This window comes from Bombina bombina, chromosome 12, assembly GCF_027579735.1.
Source record: "Bombina bombina isolate aBomBom1 chromosome 12, aBomBom1.pri, whole genome shotgun sequence".
Classification (NCBI taxonomy): domain Eukaryota; kingdom Metazoa; phylum Chordata; class Amphibia; order Anura; family Bombinatoridae; genus Bombina; species Bombina bombina.
Window position 1 is genome coordinate 71038837 of NC_069510.1, and position 24281 is coordinate 71063117.

Consider the following 24281-nt stretch of genomic DNA (forward strand, 5'->3'; position numbering starts at 1 on the left):
TCCACTGTGGTCATGTACTGACCCTTTTGGATCATGGGTAAGATTGTCCGAATAGTTTCCATTTTGAACGATGGAACTCTTAGGAATTTGTTTAGAATCTTTAAATCTAAGATTGGCCTGAAAGTTCCCTCTTTTTTGGGAACCACAAACAGGTTTGAGTAGAACCCTTGTCCTTGTTCCGACCGCGGAACCGGATGGATCACTCCCATTAATAACAGATCTTGTACACAGCGTAGAAACGCTTCTTTCTTTATCTGGTTTGTTGACAACCTTGACAGATGAAATCTCCCTCTTGGGGGAGATAATTTGAAGTCTAGAAGGTATCCCTGAGATATGATCTCTAGCGCCCAGGGATCCTGAACATCTCTTGCCCAGGCCTGGGCGAAGAGAGAAAGTCTGCCCCCCACTAGATCCGGTCCCGGATCGGGGGCTCTCGGTTCATGCTGTCTTTGGGGCAGCAGCAGGTTTCCTGGCCTGCTTGCTCTTGTTCCAGGACTGGTTAGGCTTCCAGCCTTGCCTGTAACGAGCAACAGCTCCCTCCTGTTTTGGTGCAGTGGAGGTTGATGCTGCTCCTGTTTTGAAATTCCGAAAGGGACGAAAATTAGACTGTCTAGCCTTAGCTTTGGCTTTGTCTTGAGGTAGGGCGTGGCCCTTACCTCCTGTAATGTCAGCGATAATTTCTTTCAAACCGGGCCCAAATAAAGACTGCCCCTTGAAAGGTATATTAAGTAATTTGGACTTAGAAGTAACATCAGCTGACCAGGATTTTAGCCACAGCGCCCTACGTGCCTGTATGGCGAATCCTGAGTTCTTAGCCGTAAGTTTGGTTAAATGTACTACGGCCTCCGAAATGAATGAATTAGCTAGTTTAAGGACTCTAAGCCTGTCCGTAATGTCGTCTAGCGTAGATGAACTAAGGTTCTCTTCCAGAGACTCAATCCAAAATGCTGCCGCAGCCGTAATCGGCGCGATACATGCAAGGGGTTGCAATATAAAACCTTGTTGAACAAACATTTTCTTAAGGTAACCCTCTAATTTTTTATCCATTGGATCTGAAAAAGCACAGCTATCCTCCACCGGGATAGTGGTACGCTTAGCTAAAGTAGAAACTGCTCCCTCCACCTTAGGGACCGTTTGCCATAAGTCCCGAGTGGTGGTGTCTATTGGAAACATCTTTCTAAATATTGGAGGGGGTGAGAACGGCACACCGGGTCTATCCCACTCCTTAGTAACAATTTCAGTTAGTCTCTTAGGTATAGGAAAAACGTCAGTACTCGCCGGTACCGCAAAGTATTTATCCAACCTACACAGTTTCTCTGGTATTGCAACGGTGTTACAATCATTGAGAGCTGCTAAGACCTCCCCTAGTAATACACGGAGGTTCTCCAATTTAAATTTAAAATTTGAAATATCTGAATCCAATCTGTTTGGATCAGAACCGTCACCTACAGAATGAAGCTCTCCGTCCTCATGCTCTGCAAGCTGTGACGCAGTATCAGACATGGCCCTAGTATTGTCAGCGCACTCTGTTCTCACCCCAGAGTGATCACGCTTGCCTCTTAGTTCTGGTAATTTAGACAAAACTTCAGTCATAACAGTAGCCATATCTTGTAATGTTATCTGTAATGGCCGCCCAGATGTATTAGGCGCCATAATATCACGCACCTCCCGGGCGGGAGATGCAGGTACTGCCTCGTGAGGCGAGTTAGTCGGCATAACTCTCCCCTCGCTGTTTGGTGAAATTTGTTCAAATTGTACAGATTGACTTTTATTTAAAGTAGCATCAATACAGTTAGTACATAAATTTCTATTGGGCTCCACCTTGGCATTGGAACAAATGACACAGATATCTTCCTCTGAGTCAGACATGTTTAACACACTAGCAATAAACTTGCAACTTGGTTATAATCTTTTTTAGCAAAAACGTACTGTGCCTCAAAGAGGTACTAAACGATTAAATGACAGTTGAAAACAATGAACTGAAAAACAGTTATAGCATCAAACTTTAAAACAACACAACTTTTAGCAAAGGTTTGTTCCCATTAGTAAAATAACAATAATTAAATTTGACATAAAAATTACAGAGCAACGTTTTTATTCACAGTCAATATAAAATTCTCACAGCTCTGCTGAGAGAATCTACCTCCCTCCAAAGAAGTTTGAAGACCCCTGAGATCTGTCAGAGATGAACCGGATCATGCAGGAAATATAAGAGTAACTGACTGGAATTTTTTGATGCGTAGCAAAGAGCGCCAAAAACGGCCCCTCCCCCTCACACACAGCAGTGAAGAGAAACGAAACTGTCACAATTAAAACCAAACAACTGCCAAGTGGAAAATAATGCCCAAATATTTATTCACTCAGTACCTCAGAAATGTAAACGATTCTACATTCCAGCAAAAACGTTTAACATGATAAATACTTATTAAAAGGATTAGTGACTTTTAACAGAGTAGTTCCGGTGAAATACCATCCCCAGAATACTGAAGTGTATACATACATGTCATTATAACGGTATGGCAGGATTTTCTCATCAATTCCATTCAGAAAATAAAAACTGCTACATACCTCAATGCAGATTCATCTGCCCGCTGTCCCCTGATCTGAAGCTTTTACCTCCCTCAGATGGCCGAGAACAGCAATATGATCTTAACTACTCCGGTTAAAATCATAGTAAAAAACTCTGGTAGATTCTTCCTCAAACTCTGCCAGAGAAGTAATAACACGCTCCGGTGCTATTGTAAAATAACAAACTTTTGATTGAAGTCATAAAAACTAAGTATAATCACCATAGTCCTCTCACACATCCTATCTAGTCGTTGGGTGCAAGAGAATGACTGGGACTGACGTAGAGGGGAGGAGCTATATGCAGCTCTGCTGGGTGAATCCTCTTGCATTTCCTGTTGGGGAGGAGTTATATCCCAGAAGTAATGATGACCCGTGGACTGATCACACATAACAGAAGAAATATATATATATATATATATATATATATATATATATATATATATATGTATGCATATATATATGTATACCATTTATATATAATATATATATATATATATATATATATATATATACCCACACACATATTTAGACACATATCTATCTATCTATCATCTATCTATCTATCTATCTATCTATCTATCTATCTATCTATCTATCTATCTATCTATCTATCTACAGTATTTATCTATCTATATATAATATTGGCATTTTCATTCCAATACCTTGTGATATAACATATAACTTTTAACCCTTATAAAATATTTTATTTAATATGTATATGAATATTTTTAATTAAATAGTGTATATATGAGTTTAACACTTTATTTTAATGTATATTATGTTGTGTTTAGTGCAATTTTTATTTTAACCCTAACCCTTTTACGCTGCTCATTCCTCTCTCGCCAGAAGGCTCGCCGGAATCCGGAGTTAAGAAGCAACGGTCGCAAGACCGCTGCTTCTTAACTCGTCCGCCACCTCTGAGGTGGCGGACTGCAATCATCCCGATCGGACACGATCGGGATGTTTGACACCCCCTGCTAGTGGCCGATTGGCCGCAAATGTGCAGGAGCGGCATTGCACAAGCATTTCACTATAAATGCAGACAGCGCATTTATAGATGTCGGGCAGGCATAATTCGCTACAGCAAATCATGTCCGCCCGCCAGTTAATAAAATTGGCCCCATGTCTTTAGTAGTGTTAACCCAACAAGCACAAATTAAGATTGTGCTTGGCGGTATGCGTTTAATTGTAGTATGCGCGCAAATTAGCGAGGTACTGATATTGCAATATCATTCCTGTGCTAACTTTAGCTCCACTTGTAATCTAGCCCTTAGTTTTTTGTGAATGGAAGAGAAACAGTAAGTCAGTTTTAAGATCTCAAAATATGTCCTGTCTCATCTCCAAGAAGGCTATGGCTATATTGAGAATATCTAAGTGCTCATTTTGCAAGAAAATATGTAAGTTGTTTGCTGTTAACACAATACATTTCTTTTTCGTTTTACTTTCATTTAACATATTTGTTTTTATTAAAGGAGCACTGTTTAACTTTAATTAATATCTTTCATTCTTTAAAAAAAATAATCTGAAAAAGCATTGAAGGCTGTTTTAACATTGGAAAACAAGGCATCTCAATCTATTTTTCAATAGGGTAGGTGGAATTAAAAACTGTAAGTGACCAGTTTGTCATTCTAATATAGGAGAAAAGTAGAAATAAGAAAACTGAATTTTCTAAAAAGTAAATTGCTTAAAAAAATATAAAATGAATCTAAAGATGAAAAGAAAACAATAAAAACTATAGTTTAACGATGCTTTAATTATAATTGGCCAGCAGTGATAGAAGCTATATTAACTTCACAAAAGACAATAATTATATGTAACTGTTTTACAAATTAGGTATTTGGAAACAGAAACAAATTAAATAGTTCTAACGTGTAGACATGAGTTTTTTTCAGAAGACAGAGGGTAAATATAAATAATCTGATGTATGTATTTCTGGGCTGACAGTACAGTTGGGTAAGGCACACAAGTCCTACCCTGTACACATCCCAATATGGGATAATGTCTCATGAGTTCCTGCAGAAGCAGTACAAGCCGGATGCCACTATTGCGGCAGCAATGGACAGCACGATAAAGAATATTGCAGCCACCCACGGGCTGTAGTCGTAGGCTTCCAACTTCACAGGTTTCTCCGAAGGGATCATGTTGGTCAAATTGAGCATATACCCAAGTGTCCATCCAATATCTGCATTGCCAGCCTGAAAAAAACACACAAAATAGAATGAGCATAAGATAACTGATGTTTAGCTGTGAGCTTTTGCATTACATATACTGTCTTCTCCAAGGTAACAGCAACCATACCATGGTGTCTGCAGAGATCAAGCTGTGTGGGCATAGAAGGTTGTGTAATGCTATTAATGGGATATAAGCCAGCTCCATAGCAGCAGTTGAACACATCTGTGTAGCCACCAATCAGCTGCTAGATAACTTTCAGGTCTTGAGGTGTAGTAGAGATCTAGCTACACTTACTATGAGTTGGGTCACTCGTGGTTTCCAGGACCGGTGAGTGGGCTATCTTGAAGAGGTCTAAGGCTGTGAGGGCTTGGGGTAAGAAGCCTTCAGCATAGAGCGGGTGGCAGTGCTGTGTATACTGTTTATTTCTGCATTATCTTCGAGAGGTCTAAGGTTGTGAGGACTTGTGGTAAGAAGCTTTCAGCATAGAGCGGGTGGCAGTGCTGTGTATACTGATTATTTCTGCATTATCTTGGAGAGGTCTAAGGCTGTGAGGACTTGTGGTAAGAAGGCTTCAGCATAGAGCGGGTGGCAGTGCTGTGTATACTGTTCATTTCTGCATTATCTTGGAGAGGTCTAAGGCTGTGAGGACTTGGAGTAAGAAGGCTTCAGCATAGAGCGGGTGGCAGTGTTGTGTATACTGTTCATTTCTGCATTATCGTGGCACTGTTTTTGCCCTAGGATAGCACTATTTATACCTCCTCTATTGGAAGTGACCTCTGCTGTACCTTTGGTGCCAAAACTGAATGAGAAGTGTTAAAAGGTAATCTCTGCCTCCCATTCAGTGCTTGGTTATTTTTTCATGAAGACCCTACCAATATTGTTCCTGGCCTGTCCTCCCGTCATGCTTATCTGTTTTGTCACTTATGGACTGATTATCTGGCTAAAGACTTTTGGAACTGTGACCTGACTGAGTTTGTTATCTCCTCCTTTATGTATGGACTTTGATGGAATACCTTATGCAGCCGCTTGACTTTCCTTTTGACTACTCTCCTGTCTTTCTCAAGTGTATTTGTGTATCCAGTTACCCATCATCTAGAGAGATCTGCTGCTTCGCTCAACCTTGTCCTTGCTACACATCTCCTGTTTCCATGTTTTGCCTTTTACTCAGGCAATTACCATATTACCGTATACTCCCAGTAGTGCATTGCTGCTCCTAAGACTAAATATGCTTCACAAAAAGGATACCAAGAGAATAAAGCAATTTTGATTATAAAAGTAAATGTAATCCTTTAACTGCTGAGCCATTTGCACCCCTGTGCTGAGCTATTTTGTAGTTTTTAGATGCTGTTTATATTTAGGTCCTACTGCGGGACATTTTCAGTAAGAAACCCACATATGTTGTATATCTTTTTTTACAAATAGATGCACATTTATTCATGTCAGGTGATCATTATAATCACAGTGGTCATCTGGCTATTAAAACTTATATAAGGGCTTTATTTTTAAGATGGGCTTATGGGCTTTAAAACAAGGGGTCTTGGGGGTCTCTAGGCCTTTTTGATGGCCTGTTAAAGGGGTATTTATATGTTGTGTTTATACACGTGTGCACAACATTTGAAAGATCATGAAATTACCTTCAGACGGTGGGTCTTGGAGGTTTCTAGGGCCTAAAGGAGCTGAGAATGAGGGGTTTGAACACCAACCCCTCCATCCTTCTCCGTTAAGACCTCTTCTCTTTACTGACTCTTCCTGGGTTTCCGGGGGACGGTGACGTCACCATGCACATGTGAAGACATGTGGTCGTCATCCACAGTAAATACAAAGTTCGGATGACGACCACGTGTCGTCATGCACACTTAATGGGTTAAAAAGTATTTTAAATGACCATTAAATACAGTTAAACTTCATAAATAATAAGTACATAATAAAAAGACAATGCTATAGCACTTACTCTGAATTTTAACTGAGCAGTAGCGTTTTTGTGACTTCCTGTATTCCTGGCTTCCTGTATCATGTGACAGCTATCAGCCAATCACAGACTTATACAGTATGTGTATACGCTGTGAACTACTGCATATGCTCAGTAGGAGATGTTGTTTTCAGTGTGTGTATCAAAAGACTGTGCACAATATGATAATGGAAGTAAATAGGAATGTCTACTATTTGAGTCATGAAAGTTTAATTTTTACTTTAGTGTCCCTTTAAAATGATAAGTTCTATCTGAACAATGAACGTTTAATTATAACCTTTATTTCCCATTTAATATTAATTAAAAACACAATAGCTAGGGACAGCAAATAATTCAGGATAAGACTTAGATTAGGGGGCCGATTTATCAATGTGCGGGCGGAGATGATCCGTTGTCGGCATTTATCATTGCACAAGGATTTCTAGTGAAATGCTTGTGCAATGCCGTCCCCTGCACATTCGCGGCCAAACGGCCGCTAGCAGGGGGTGTTAATCATCCCGATCGTATCTGATCGTGATGATTGCTGTCCGCCGCCTCAGAGATAGCGGATGAGTTAAGGAGCAGCGGTCTTCTACATTCGCAGCTACATAAAACGGCCCCAAGGAGTTCTTGGCTGCCACACATTTCATAATGTTTTTAAAAATACTAAGGTTACACAAGTCCACTAGTTGCTCTCTACTGGTTACCTATAGGATCCAGAGATATTGTGAGCTTGGTCAGATAAGAGGTTTCCTGTAAAGAGAGGTGTCATGTGCTAGAGGGACATGAAAAATGTTCAAGATTGTAAAATAAAATGTTTAAAGATATTTTAAATAGTTAATAAATGAGAGATATAATGATGTATTCAAAGCAAAGATTAGCCTAAGAATAGTGTGCTGATGTAGTTATTAAAATAATATTAGTTGTTACAATTTTGAAGAAATAAATGTAAAGTTTTAGTTTCTATAAAGTAGTTTAGTTTTTATAAAGTAAAGGGTGCTGCCATGTTGAAACCTAGGTTTCCCTTAGTTAATTTCTTCTGCTGAGAACACTGCAAACAACGGCTGTGAGTAATATAACAGCTCAACACAGTGTAAAGTCCACACAACCATCGTTTGCAAAGTTTATCTGTCTAAAAGCCCAAGGATGATACAATGATCACCAGGTCTGTTTAGAAATGTTCATTTCAGTCCCACCAGTCTTGCAAAGCTCCTGCCTGGTGAAATCTTATAAAAAAGTGGACTGACCCACTCTGCACAGATGACTTGCAATGTGGCTTCCATTGTAAAGTATAGGCCTCGCTACCTTTCAACATTCTGAGCACATCGCCAGTTAATGCAGATCTCAGCAGTATAAAGGATGCATATTTTAAAAGCAAGTTTACACAACATATAGGGGTCGATTTATCAAAGGCTTTTGCCAGCCTTTGAGCACCTATGGCTGCAGGTTCTCACACGAGAACCTGCACGCCGTATTTAACAATCAGTGGTCATCAGACCGCTGCTTTGCTAACCTCTTCACCATCTCTTGTTTGGTGAAATTCAATCTCCCTGGTCTTTTCCGACCGGGGAGATTGACAGCTCCTGCCCGCGCGTGATTGGCTGTGCACGGGCAGGGGGTGGGAATGCACGCGAGCGCAAAATAGCGCTTTTGTGCAATGATGAATACCTCCAGGAGAATTCAGACCGCTAGAGCCGAGCTGCGGCGGAAAGGGGCACGTATATGCATCCCTGTCCGCCTCAGCTTGATAAATCACTGCCCTAATGTTGTTCCTTAAATCTAAAAATGGTTTCTGTTTTGAAATAGTTCAAATTATCTAATGCCATTCAGGTTACTTCCATGGAGTGTCCATGCAATATTTATACATTCGCTATGTGTGCAATCACCATTTTTAATAAATAACAAAGAAAAACCTTAATAATCAACTTATATGAGCTGGGGGTTGTGGGTATATTGTACACATGTATATAGTGTGTTATATATGTATTATATAATATATTATGTATTTTAAGTAAGTTACTTATTTAAATAAACCGTTTTCATTTTTGCAGTGTTTTTCTTCTATTTAAGAAGAACATTTTGTGAACAGGATATTGATATCCCATTGAGCTGAGAGTTTTTTGCTTTACAATACATTTTTTTATAAAGAAGCAGCTTTTTACATTTTTTATTATATAACCTGATACAATTGCGCAAGTTTAAAGTAAGTTCACACTGTGTTGTATGGGTTACTTCTAATATTACACTTGCACTGTACGAAACGCGTTATTAATAATAAAGTAATTATATATAAAGAATGACGGTTGTTATCAGAAATTGAGGCTACATATCAGAATGTGTTTTGGATAACTATCTTAAAACATTTTTTTTTTTTATAACGGATTTGAAAAAGGAACAATGTTTTTTTTTTTTAAAGGTATGCAATATTTAAAGGGAAGGAAACATTTACACTGAAACTAATACAGTGGCATATTTCAAACAAATAGTTATTGGCTGATAGGTACTCCCTATTTTCCCATTGGCTGATAGCCACTTCCTGTTCATACTGTTTGATGGGTACTTGTTGCTAATGTTCACTGAGCTAATTAGCATTAGAGCTGTAAGTAATGTAAGATCGGGTCAGTTTGCCACCCACAGCTTTGAAACTCATTGGAACATTTAGTGCACCATTTCAAATACTATACTATCCTAATGGCGATGTTTCCATTATTTTAATGACAGTTATAACAACTACATATATTTGCACCTGTTTGCTGAACTGAATGGTTTTCCAATTCTGCTCGTTAAACTTGTATCCATCCAACAGCAAGGTCAGTATGTACATTGCAGAACTACAGTACTCCGATAAACGTTTACGGTTCTCTTGAGGGTGATTTGCAAGAAGCTGGAAAAGTAAAAATGCACACAAAGTTATCCTCACAGTTGATTTAAAATGAGAGTACAGTTACAAAACAATATTTACAACTCATTTGTTCTGTGGTCAAATATAGTAAAGGTGTTATTAAATGCTCATAGTTCCTGCTACTGCTCATTGGCTGATTGGTACTTCCTGCTAGTGCCTATTGGCTGCTAAATCTTATTAGCTATTAAAAATTATTTCATGATTATGATAAAAAAAAAGTTTTAAACAGCTTTCCGGTTTACTTCTAATATCAAATTTGCTTCATTCGCTTCGTATCCTTTGATGAGGAAGCAGCACTGGGAGCTAGCTGACGCCATTGGGTGAGCCAATTACAAGAGGCATATATGTGCAACCACCAATTATCAGCTAGCTCCCAGTAGTGGAATGCTGTTCCTAGTTTTGTTTTTCAACAAAAGATACCAAAGAATGAAGTAAATGAGATAATAGAAGAATTGGAAAGTTGCTTAAAATTACCCTGTCTATTTAAAATTTAGTTTATTAAATTTGTATTTACATTTATTTTTTATGTGTTTTTTTGCAAAAGGGCAGGATCATACAATATACATATATTGACATGAATACATAATCATTCCGTTATATCTCAGATAAGATTGAACATGCACCAAATAAACCTCACATTTTCAATTTTGTTTTGCTTTGAAATAATTTACACACATATAAAGCTTATTTTATAATATAGCAGGAGTAAGGGATGCTTCATATGTACCCTATAGTAATGTAGAAGATGAGTAACAAACTGTGGATCATGATGTATAAGAACTATAAGTGTAATTAGGAACATGTATAAGCCACTGAACCTGGGTATCTAGGTGAAAAGACATTATTTTTAAGTGCGGTATGTTTCAAGAGAAACCGCAAAGTAAGACTCTAGTCACGATCAAGAAGTGCCAGAGCTTTATTTAAGGGGTGGGGGGCGAAGAACAATCGTACAACAGGTCAAGAGTTCTCCTATAATTTCTGTTAACTTAAGGGTTATTGAGCAGATTACTGTAGTGCAGCTGAATGTATACAGGGCTCATCAATCATGGGAAGCATAAGCCCTCTACTACTGTAAATATACAGTACATAGCTGGCAGCATACACTAATGTTGTTAATTGTGGAGTAAGGATATTTAATAAAATGTTGCTAAACATCTAGGAATATACAACATATATTAGTAACTAGGGAGTGAGAGATGTATTTAAATGTAAATAACCCCAGCATAAAACTATACCTGCTTCTGTAGCTGTAGAATGTGATATGGTTTACATTGGCTCAGAATAAAACATAAATGCACCTGTACTATCATAAATGAATTCCATAATCCAGGTATGGGCAGTATACCCAGCGACAGATAGACGTTATAATTAAACAAATTTCTATGACTAAGCGTGAGGATAACCTAGTAAGCTCCGTAGGGTTAGCACGCGATTAGAAGTATAAATTGATAAGGTACACATGATACTCAACTGGTTAGAGAGCTTAAACATCTTCTGTCTACAAGTTGACATATAGTATTTAGGGATGGGTATTAAGGTGATATTATCATCTATGGGCTCATACGTGTACACTGCAAGAAAGTGTTACTTCACACTTAGGGGCCGATTTATTAAGGGCCGAATGGCCCCTGATGCCCCTGTTTCCACGTGAGCCTTCAGGCTTGCCGGAAACAGCAGTTATGAAGCAGCGGTCTTAAGACCGCTGCTCATTAACTGGTCCGCCTGCTCTGAGACTGCGGACATCAATCTCATACGATCAGGCTGATTGACACCCCCTGCTAGCGGCCGATTGACTGAAAATCTGCAGGGGGTGGCACTGCACAAGCAGATCACAAGAACTGCTTGTGCAATGATAAACGTTGACAGCGTATGCTGTCGGCATTCATCGATGTCTGACGGACATGATCCGCTGAGCGGATCATGTCAGCCAGATCGATGATAAATCATCCCCATGGTGTTAGAAATACCCTTTTCTTGGCATATTAGTACCTTATACCTGGGAACGGCAATAATATAGCTATGCAATAAGAATCCTTAAGTTAGTCAGGAGCTTTTAAAAATTTCTTGGTGCTGCCCATATTTTACTAATTCTTCTTTGAACAAAAATTAAATCATGCTGCCTCGGCCGCAGACAGTACGTTTGAGTATTATGTAGCAATAGGGAAGCTAGGATCAACAATAAGAGCCATGTCTTAAATATTTAAAGCAAAATGGGTTGTTCTTATAAATGGCGTCTAAACAAAAAATTGAATGCATAATAGGCATATTAATCTCAATGTATTAGTAAATAAGTGTCTTAGAATCAGAGCATATATATCACTAAGTAAACAGTGCCTACCAGGTTTAGAACTTCACAAACATATCTCAGCATTAATACCAGGGAACAAGGAACAACATTTCCTGAGCTGAAATAAAACTACATAAAGGATAATCATAAGTGGATGTTATGTTGAAACCAAATCATCAAAAAATAATGTAGTATGGTGTCCATAGAAACCTAAGGGTTCTATGCTAGATTAAAGTTCCATAGTATGACTATCATAATATCTAGCATAGACCAGTTTGTAAAAAGGTAGAATCATATATCTCAACAAGGTGGTATCTGAGATTGAAATTTTAGAAGGGGATGTGGTATATTAGTTAGTTAAGAAGAGTCCGGTGCAGTTCCCCATTTATTGACAGTACTAGCCTATCATGGACAGTATGTATCCCAACGATAATCTCTCACCCTAGAGTAACTGAGTTCCAGTAAAGATCAGGCTTGTATGTACTATGCAGAGGTCTGTATTTGTGAATGGCATATTCCTGATTCGTATAGGGTAGTATTTTCTCTTCGAAATTAGCGACTCCTGCTGCATTGTGAGATGTCACAAAAATAACTCATGAGGGAGTCTCTAACCAGCCTGTTCTGTGTGAAAAAATATGTCGGATGCCACCAAGTTCACCAGGTGCTGTAGTGACTTGCAATGGAGGCTTTTTGAGTTTAACAATTTTTCTGCTTTCTGAACTACCACCAGACCCTCCAGTAGGGGACAACCTGCAATTCTCCTCCTGCTTGTCTCTCCCATGCTACAGCCACTGCCCTGCCCCTCGCCTCCCAGCCCTCCCACCTCCCGGCACCTATTTAATGGAGGTCACTGCTGCCTTAGTTTGAGACAGCATCTTCTTCCTGCCTGCTCTCCTCCTGCTGGTCTCTCCCATGCCACAGCCACTGCCCTGCCCCGCACCTCCCAACACAGCCCAGGTAACTCCCGGCACCTATTTAATGGAGGTCGCTGCGAAGGCGCGCCAAAGGCAAACCCGTCAGCGCCATGAACCCTGGCTCCTACAACCTCTGCCACTATGACGCCAGCACCTTCCTCCATCTCAACACCGGTAGATCATCCGCGTGCCACCACGCAACCCCGACGAACACCATATGACCCTTCACCTGCCACAACTGCTCCTTCTCCTCCCTCTGAACCACTAACCTGCCAGTCACCTCACACAAAAACAACTGCAACCACCTCAACTGCATCCGCCTCAACACCCACTCTGTCTACAAGCACGCCGTCGAAATCTGGAACCTGCTCAACTCCACCTCCCCAGACGTTGCCTTCCTCAACGAAACCTGGCTGAACCCCACATCAATGCCTGACATCACCATCGCCACCCCCGACGGATACAAGATCTCCCACAAGGACCGCAGCAACCGACCGGGAGGAGGCATCGCCATCGACCCCAAACACTCCCTCCACGTCACAACCAGCTCCGACTACCACTCACCAGGCTTGGAACACCTACACTTCAAGATCCAGGTCAGTCCCAACACCACCCTCCGAGGCACCCTCATCTACAGACCTCCCGAACCTCGTCCTGCCTTCTGCAACTCCACCACCGACCTCATCGCACCCCACGCCCTCGCCTCAACAGACTACATCCTCCTCGGTGACCTCAACTTCCACCTAGACAACCCCAATGACCACAACACCACCAACCTCTTAGAAAACCTTGGAACCATCGGACTGAAGAAACTCGTCAACTCCCCAACCCACTTAGCCGGACACACCCTCGACCCTATCTTCTCTGCAGGCAACCACATTTCAGTCAACCACATCACCGAACTCCATTGGACTGACCACCATTGCATACACTTTTCCTTCAACAAACCCACCACACACCTCCAGCAGCACCACCCGCCCCGCAGAAACTGGAACAACATCACCGAAGATCAACTGCACTCCACCCTGAACAAGTCCCTCCCCCAGCTACCTCCACAGATGCCAACTCCTCTGCCCGCAACCTCCACCACTGGCTCACAAACTGCGCCAACACCCTCGCCCCTCTCAAGAAACCGTCCAACCGCCAACCCACCAACAAGGCTAGTTGGTTCACCCCGGCCCTCCAGGACTCCAAACGCCACTGCAGGCGATTGGAAAGGACCTGGAGATCCAGCAAGACCCCTGCGAATAAAACAGCCTACAAAGAAGTCATCACTACCCACCACCACCTCATTAAAACCACCAAGAAGACAGGCATCCAAGATAGAATAAATGCCAACATCCACAACAGCAAGGAGCTATTCACAGTCATCAAGGAATTCTCCAATCCAGTGGCGTACTTCCACCGCAAGATCGTTGACATCTATGACAGCTTCGCGCCCCAGAACTTACCCACCTCCGCCTACCCACCAACTCCCACTGATATCTCACCCAAATACACCACCGCCTACCCCCCACTGACCATCTGGAGCCCCCTTTCCACAGAGTACACCATCAGAATCATGAGATCGATCCACTCTGGTGCACCCTCAGACCCATGCCTGCATCACATATTCAACAAAGCGGGTTACACCATCGCCCCCGAGCTCTGCAGCACCATCAACTGCTCCATCGAAACCGGCACATTCCCGGATGATTGGAAGCACGCAAAATTAAAACACCTACTGAAAAACTACATTGAGGCCAACCACACCCTGGACCCCTCCCAATCCGGTTTCTGGAGCAACCACAGCACCGAGACTGCCCTCCTCGCCACGACAGATGACATCCTCGCCCTACTCGACCGAGGAGAGACCGCCGCAATCATTCTCTTAGACCTCTCAGCAGCATTCGACACTGTCTCCTACCTCACCCTCCACACCCGCCTACACGATGCCGGAATACGAGACAAAGCCCTGGAATGGATCACCTCCTTCCTCACCAGCAGAACCCAGAAAGTTAGACTCTCACCCTTCACCTCCAAGCCCACAGAAATCAGCTGCGGTGAACCCCAAGTCTCTTTGCTAAACCGCACCCTATTCAACATCTACATGGCCCCTCTTGACGCCATCGCCCAACGTCACAACCTCAACATCGTCTACTATGCCGACGACACCCAGCTAATCATCTCACTCACCAGTGAACCCACCACCGCCAAGAGAAACGTCCACGAAGGGCTGACAGCAGTCGCCACCTGGATGAGCTACAACTGCCTAAAGCTGAACACAGACAAGACCGAAGTCCTCCTCCTTGGTCCCACCACATCCGCCTGGAAGAACTCCTGGTGGCCCACAGCCCTCGGACACCCTCCAACCCCCAATGACCATGCACGAAATCTAGGCATCATCCTGGACTCATCACTCTCCATGGACCGACAAATCAACGCCGTCTCCTCTGCATGCTTCCACACACTTCACATGGAGCGAAAGATCTTCAAATGAATCCCAACCGAGACCAGGAAGACTGTCACCCACGCCCTCGTCAGCAGGCCGTTGTTTCAGGGAATATAATAGTGAGGCAAGACTCGTCTTAAGGTTCTGGAAGTGTTTGTCAATGAGCCATCGGGTATGTTGTTCCCAGGCCTCTACAGCCTCCATATTAGTACTGCACCCCAAGTACAATAAATGAGTAGCTTGTAGGTAAATCCTCCTCCACTCTTAGTTATGTAGAATAATATTGGCTATGTCGGCTATGTCGACCCAGAGAACTGGGAGGTGATATGTTGCGATCGACTGGTTCCTCATTCAAAATAGATTGCCGATGTGAGAGGGCCCGGTAGGTAAAATGTCAGTGCTTACCACATGGGGAAGTTGAAAAGTTAAAGCTTTGCATGCATCCTCTGCATAGGGCATTTCTATGCCTTACATTCTTATGTGGGTGCATATAAGATTTTGGGTGTTATAATAGGAGATCTAGGCTTGTAATATTGAATTATTTTCAATGATTTAGTCCATAAGCCAGGAGCTCTGTTCAGACACGTCTGCCCCCTTTGGTGGTTGGCTCCGCCCCCTTGTGCAACTTTTTTGTCTCCTGTAAAAGTTAACTAGAGCTCTGAAGTTGTGATATCCCAACACAAATTAAATTCAAATGTGCTTAAGGGAACGCATTTGCTTTCAACTCGTAATACTGTGCTACTTCCGATGCTTACAAAGAGCCGTGATACACCCCCTTTTGCTCAAGCCACTCGTAATCTAACCCAATTATGCCCTTTACAACAACCATTAAAGTTAATATTCCTTTCCTGAATACAACCAGGGGCGAAACTACCATTGGTGCAGCAGGTGCAGTGGCCCCAAGTGCTGGGGGGGTCATAGCAACCAGTCTATACAAAGGTGTATATGCCTATGTCGTCTTTATCTGTGTATAGATACTTATCATCATTACACTGTGCAGCATAGTCAGCAGTGTATAGTAGCTCACATCATTATACAACACAGTGTGCATACTGCCAGTGTATAAATATCATTATAAAGTGCAGCATGCTCATTATCAGTGTGTGTTTGTGTGTGTACATATATATATATAGAAATACTGTATTTATCCTGAGTGCTGTTGACGTAAATCTAAATAAATAATATAACAACGTCCTCTTGATTAAAGCTACACACTTTATACCAAAATATTAAAGAACATACATTGTATGACAAAAAAGGGGTACGAACACTGTTTACTCCTATTTTTGTCATACTATGTATCGATCATATTTTTTTAAGATTTTGGAATAAAGTGTGTAGCTTTAATCAAGAGGACATTGTTAAATTATTTATTTGGATTGCATTTTATTTCCTGGTATAGATTAGATACAATGTGCAACAATGAGGTTCCTTACAGTGCTCCAGTCCTGAGTACAATAATTCCAGATTGTACTGTTGGTGGAACTCAGGGATTGTCCACAGGTCATGTTGAGGAAATTGAAGGTGTAATAAAATGCGGAAAATGCCTGTGGAGAGATAAAAAGATTGAAGCATTAAACTCATACAAGTCATAAACCTTTTCTAGTAGACCTGAGTCACACACGGCTAGATTTAGAGTTTTGTCGGTAACGACCCGAAAAGCTAACGCTGGCTTTTTTCTGGCCGCACCATAAAAATAACTCTGGTATTGAGAGTCCACATAAAGGCTGCGTTAGGCTCCAAAAAAGGAGCGTAGAGCATATTTAACGCAGCTTCAACTCTCGATACCAGAGTTGCTTACGTAAGCGGCCAGCCTCAAAAACGTGCTCGTGCACGATTCCCCCATAGGAAACAATGGGGCTGTTTGAGCTGAAAAAAAACCTAACACCTGCAAAAAAGCCGCGTTCAGCTCCTAACGCAGCACCATTGTTTCCTATGGGGAAACACTTCCTACGTCTGCACCTAACACTCTAACATGTACCCAGAGTCTAAACACCCCTAACCTTACACTTATTAACCCCTAATCTGCCGCCCCCGCTATCGCTGACCCCTGCATATTATTATTAACCCCTAATCTGCCGCTTCGTAAACCGCCGCTACTTACATTATCCCTATGTACCCCTAATCTGCTGCCCTAACATCGCCGACCCCTATATTATATTTATTAACCCCTAATCTGCCCCCCACAACGTCGCCTCCACCTGCCTACACTTATTAACCCCTAATCTGCAGAGCGGACCGCACCGCTATTATTATAAAGTTATTAACCCCTAATCCGCCTCACTAACCCTATAATAAATAGTATTAACCCCTAATCTGCCCTCCCTAACATCGCCGACACCTAACTTCAATTATTAACCCCTAATCTGCCGACTTGAGCTCACCGCTATTCAAATAAATGTATTAACCCCTAAAGCTAAGTCTAACCCTAACACTAACACCCCCCTAACTTAAATATAATTTTAATCTAACGAAATTAATTAACTCTTATTAAATAAATTATTCCTATTTAAAGCTAAATACTTACCTGTAAAATAAATCCTAATATAGCTACAATATAAATTATAATTATATTATAGCTATTTTAGGATTAATATTTATTTTACAGGTAACTTTGTATTTATTTTAACCAGGTACAATAGCTATTAAATAGTTAAGAACTATTTAATAGCTAAAATAGTTAAAATAATTACAAATTTACCTGTAAAATAAATCCTAACCTAAGTTACAATTAAACCTAACACTACAGTATCAATAAATGAATTAAATAAAATACCTACAATTACCTACAATTAAACCTAACACTACACTATCAATAAATTAATTAAATACAATACCTACAAATAACTACAATGAAATAAACTAACTAAAGTACAAAAAATAAAAAAGAACTAAGTTACAAAAAATAAAAAAATATTTACAAACATAAGAAAAATATTACAACAATTTTAAACTAATTACACCTACTCTAAGCCCCCTAATAAAATAACAAAGCCCCCCAAAATAAAAAAATGCCCTACCCTATTCTAGATTACTAAAGTTCAAAGCTCTTTAACCTTACCAGCCCTGAACAGGGCCCTTTGCGGGGCATGCCCCAAGAAGTTCAGCTCTTTTGCCTGTAAAAAAAAACATACAATACCCCCCCCCAACATTACAACCCACCACCCACATACCCCTAATCTAACCCAAACCCCCCTTAAATAAACCTAACACTAAGCCCCTGAAGATCTCCCTACCTTGTCTTCACCTCACCGGGTTCAGCGATCGGTCCAGAAGAGGGTCCGAAGTCTTGATCCAAGCGGAGCAAGAAGAGGTCCTCCATCCGGTAGAAGTCTTCATCCAAGCGGGGCAGAAGAGGTCTTCCATCCGATTGAAGTCTTCATCCAAGCGGGATCTTCTATCGTCATCCATCCGGAGCGGAGCGGCAGGATCCTGAAGACCTCCGACGCGGAACATCCATCCTGGCCGACGACTGAACGAGGAATGACGGTTCCTTTAAATGACGTCATCCAAGATGGCGTCCCTCGAATTCCGATTGGCTGATAGGATTCTATCAGCCAATCGGAATTAAGGTAGGAATATTCTGATTGGCTGATGGAATCAGCCAATCAGAATCAAGTTCAATCCGATTGGCTGATCCAATCAGCCAATCGGATTGAACTTGATTCTGATTGGCTGATTCCATCAGCCAATCAGAATTTTCCTACCTTAATTCCGATTGGCTGATAGAATGCTATCAGCCAATCGGAATTCGAGGGACGCCATCTTGGATGACGTCCCTTAAAGGAACCGTCATTCTTCAGTTGGACGTCGCCGGATGAAGATGGGTCCGCGGTGGAGGTCTTCAGGATGGAGCCGGTCCTCATCGGATGAAGATAGAAGATGCCGCTTGGAAGAAGATGGTTGCCGGTCCGGATCTACTCTTCTTCCCGGATAGGATGAAGACTTTGGACCCTCTTCTGGACTTCTTCAGCCATCGGATGATGGATGTCTAGCCCCCTCTTGGGTTGGATGAAGATATCGGAGCCAGGACGGATCGGTGAACCTGGTATGGTGAAGACAAGGTAGGATGATCTTCAGGGGCTTAGTGTTAGGTTTATTTAAGGGGGGTTTGGGTTAGATTAGGGGTATGTGGGTGGTGGGTTGTAATGTTGGGGGGGGGGTATTGTATGTTTTTTTTTACAGGCAAAAGAGCTGAACTTCTTGGGGCATGCCCCGCAAAGGGCCCTGTTCAGGGCTGGTAAGGTAAAAGAGCTTTGAACTTTAGTAATTTAGAATAGGGTAGGGCATTTTTTTATTTTGGGGGGCTTTGTTATTTTATTAGGGGGCTTAGAGTAGGTGTAATTAGTTTAAAATTGTTGTAATATTTTTCTTATGTTTGTAAATATTTTTTTATTTTTTGTAACTTAGTTCTTTTTTATTTTTTGTACTTTAGTTAGTTTATTTCATTGTAGTTATTTGTAGGTATTTTATTTAATTTATTTATTGATAGTGTAGTGTTAGGTTTAATTGTAGGTAATTGTAGGTATTTTATTTAATTAATTTATTGATAGTGTAGTGTTAGGTTTAATTGTAACTTAGGTTAGGATTTATTTTACAGGTAAATTTGTAATTATTTTAACTATTTTAGCTATTAAATAGTTCTTAACTATTTAATAGCTATTGTACCTGGTTAAAATAAATACAAAGTTACCTGTAAAATAAATATTAATCCTAAAATAGCTATAATATAATTATAATTTATGTTGTAGCTATATTAGGATTTATTTTACAGGTAAGTATTTAGCTTTAAATAGGAATAATTTATTTAATAAGAGTTAATTAATTTTGTTAGATGTAAATTATATTTAATTTAGGGGGGTGTTAGTGTTAGGGTTAGACTTAGCTTTAGGGTTTAATACATTTATTAGAATAGCGGCGAGATTAGTTCGGCAGATTAGGGGTTAATAATTGAAGTTAGGTGTCGGCGATGTTAGCGAGGGCAGGTTAGGGGTTAATAAATATAATATAGGGGTCGGCGGTGTTAGGGGCAGCAGATTAGGGGTACATAGCTATAATGTAGCTGGCGGCAGATTAGGGGTTAATTATTGTAGGTAGGTGGCGGCGACGTTGTGGGGGGCAGGTTAGGGGTTAATAAATATAATATAGGGGTCGGCGATGTTAGGGCAGCAGATTAGGGGTACATAGGGATAATGTAGCTGGCGGCGGCGTGCGGACGGCAGATTAGGGGTTAATAAGTGTAGGTAGCTGGCGGCGACGTTGTGGGGGGCAGATTAGGGGTTAATAAATATAATATAGGGGTCGGCGGTGTTAGGGGCAGCAGATTAGGGGTACATAAGGATAACGTAGGTGGCGGTCGGCAGATTAGGGGTTAAAAAAATTTAATCGAGTTGCAGCGATGTGGGGGGACCTCGGTTTAGGGGTACATAGGTAGTTTATGGGTGTTAGTGTACTTTAGAGTACAGTAGTTAAGAGCTTTATGAACCGGCGTTAGCCCAGAAAGCTCTTAACTACTGACTTTTTTCTGCGGCTGGAGTTTTGTCGTTAGATTTCTAACGCTCACTTCAGACACGACTCTAAATACCGGAGTTAGAAAAATCCCTTTGAAAAGATAGGATACGCAATTGACGTAAGGGGATCTGCGGTATGGAAAAGTCGCGGCTGAAAAGTGAGCGTTAGACCCTATTTTGAGTGACTCCAAATACCGGAGGTAGCCTAAAACCAGCGCTAGGAGCCTCTAACGCTGGTTTTCACGGCTACCGCCAAACTCCAAATCTAGGCCTTAGTTTCATGACAATCAACATTTATTTACAAAATAATATTAGACATGCTATTTTATTGATGAGGTAACCATTCTATCTCCCATATACATATACAGAAAGAAATCTCTTTATCCAAACTACTTGGGGAACCAGAAAAAGTTTAGATTTCAGAAAAGTTTGGATTTTTGAACATTTGGATTTGACATATACATAATACACACACACACACACATATATATATATATATATATATATATATATATATACAGGTGGCCCTCGTTTTACAACGGTTCAATTTACACCGTTTCAGAATAACAACCTTTTTTTCCAGTCATGTGACTGCTATTGAAAAGCATTGAGAAGCAGTGGATTTATTAAAATAGCCAGTAGGTGGAGCTGTCCGCTTGTGTTGCAGCAAAGCCAAGCAAGCTGAAATTAATCCGTTTAACCAGACCTGAGCTATCGAGCAGATTTCAAAGGAACAAGATCTTCCTGTCTATAAATCAGTCCAGATTGGAATGCATAGAAAGAACTGTTTGCAGAAAAATGCAAGTGAAGTCTGTGTTGTGTGATTATTTTATTAGGTTTATAATGCTGTTTAGCAAATGTTTTTGTTCATTTAACTTAGTTTAATTATATATTCTGTGTTGTGTGCTTATTTTATTAGGTTTATAATGCTGTTTAGCATTTCAAGTCTTCCTTTCAAAATTTTAAAAATAATGTATTGGGTGTTAATTATGACAATTTTGAGAGGGGCCTGGAACCTAACTCCCTCACTTCCTATTGACTTACATTATAAACTGGGTTTCAATTTACAACGGTTTCGATTTACAACCATTCCTTCTGGAACCTAACCCCGGCGTAAACTGAGGGCTACCTGTATATATATACACACACATTTATAAATATATATATATATATATATATATATATATATATTTATATACACAGTATATTTATATACACATATATACACACACCAACATACAGTATATATATATATATATATATATATATATATATATATATATAAATATACACACACACAATTATATATATATAAAATGTAAGATGGGCTTGGAAACATGTAAGGCCACACCTATCTTATGTCAGAGTGTTCGGAGATGCCGTAAGTTTTTTTTTTTTTAGTATTCTTCATTGGTATTTTTAACTGCTATTTTCGGCTATAGTTCACGTGCCGCTAATTGTTACTGTGCACTGCTGAACTTGGAATTATTCATTCTATTGCCCTGGGTGGACAGAGCTACAATTGTATGCTGGAAAAGAGTCAAGGTTCTTGGAATATCTCATGCAGAGATGCAGTCTTTCGGGACATCTTTATAACACAGTGGAAATTACACTTTCCTTACCTCATATTGATTGAGGTTCTATATTGTGAGTAGCCACTTTCTGGGGATATATTTTATAGTCATTCTTTTTTGTTGTTGTTGTATTAAAATACACCATGCCATCGGGTATGTTGTTCCCAGGCATCTACAGCCTCCATATTAGTACTGCTTAGGAGGTGTTCTGTGCGCTTGTATTTTTAGATTTTGACACACACACATATATATATATATATATATATATATATATGTATACATACACACACTGTACACACACATATACAGTATCTCAAAAAAGTGAGTGCACCCCTCACAATTTTATAAATATTTTATTATATATTTTCATGTGACAACACTGAAGAAATGACACTTTGCTACAATGTAAAGTAGTGAGTGTACAGTCTGTATAACAGTGTAAATTTGTTGTCCCCTCAAAATAACTCAACACACAGCCATTAATGTCTAAACCGTTGGCAACAAAAAAGGGTACACCCCTAAGTGGAAATGTCCAAATTGGGCCCAATTAGCCATTTTCCCTCCCTGGTGTCATGTAACTTGTTAGTGTTACAAGGTCTCAGGTGTGAATGGGGAGCAGATGTGTTAAATTTGGTGTTATCGCTCTCACACTCTCTCATAATGGTCACTGGAAGTTCAACATGGCACCTCATGGCAAAGAACTCTCTAAAATTTCTGAAAAAAGAATTGTTGCTTTACATAAAGATGGCCTAGGCTATAAGAAGATTGCCAAGACCCTGAAACTGAGTTGCAGCACGGTGGGCAAGACCATACAGCGGTTTCACAGGACAGGTTCCACTCAGAACAGGCCTCGCCATGGTTGACCAAAGAAGTTGAGTGCACGTGCTCATCGTCACATCCAGAGGTTGTCTTTGGGAAATAGACGTATGAGTGCTGCCAGAATTGCTGCAGAGGTTGAAGGGGTGGGGATCAGTCTGTCAGTGCTCAGACCATACGCCGCACACTGCATCAAATTGGTCTGCATGGCTGTCGTCCCAGAAGGAAGCCTCTTCTAAAGATCATGCACAAGAAAGCCTGCAAACAGTTTGCTGAAGACAAGCAGACTAAGGACATGGATTACTGGAACCACGTCTTGTGGTCCGATGAGACCAAGATAAACTTATTTGGTTCAGATGGTGTCAAGCGTGTGTGGCAGCAACCAGGAGAGGAGTACAAAGAAAAGTGTGTCTTGCCTACAGTCAAACATGGTGGTGGGAGTGTCATGGTCTGGGCCTGCATGAGTGCTGCCGGCACTTGGGAGCTACAGTTTAATGAGGGAACCATGAATGCCAACATGTACTGTGACATACTGAAGCAGAGCATTATCCCCTTCCTTCGGAGACTGGGCCGCAGGGCAGTATTCCAACATGATAATGGCCCCTAAACACACCTCCACTGACCACTGCCTTGCTAAAGAAGCTGAGGGTAAAGGTGATGGACTGGCCAAGCATATCTCCAGCCCTAAACCCTAGTGAGCATCTGTGGGGTATCCTAAAACAGAATGTGGGGGAGAGCAAGGTCTCTAACATCCAGCAGCTCTGTGATGTTGTCATGGAGGAGTGGAAGAGGACTCCAGCGGCAACCTGTGAAGCTCTGGTGAACTCCATGCCCAAGAGGGTTAAGGCAGTGCTGGAAAATAATGGTGGCCACACAAAATATTGACACTTTGGGCACAATTCGGACATTTCCACTTAGGGGTGTACTTACTTTTGTTACCAATGGTTTAGACAATAATGGCTGTGTGTTGAGTTATTTTGGGGGGACAACAAATTTACACTGTTATACAGGCTGTACACTCACTACTTTACATTGTAGCAAAGTGTCATTTCTTCAGTGTTGTCACATGAAAAGATATAATAAAATATTTACAAAAATATGAGGGTGTATTCACTTTTGTAAGATACTGTATATATATATACACACACACAGACAAAAC

General features: G+C 40.9%; 1 protein-coding gene across 2 annotated transcripts in view; it reads right to left on the reverse strand.

Annotated features, from left to right (window-relative positions):
* Positions 1-4301: 4301 nt before the first annotated feature.
* Positions 4302-24281, reverse strand: part of LOC128642995 (ectonucleoside triphosphate diphosphohydrolase 8) — a 277654-nt gene continuing 257674 nt past the window's right edge. For both annotated transcript variants that reach the window (XM_053695915.1, XM_053695916.1), the window contains 3 exons: positions 16659-16769; positions 9435-9572; positions 4302-4763 (listed from right to left, as the gene is read on the reverse strand). In XM_053695915.1, coding sequence (XP_053551890.1) covers positions 4572-4763; positions 9435-9572; positions 16659-16769 — 441 coding nt within the window. In that variant the 3' untranslated portion in view covers positions 4302-4571. The remainder of the gene's footprint in view (positions 4764-9434; positions 9573-16658; positions 16770-24281) is intronic.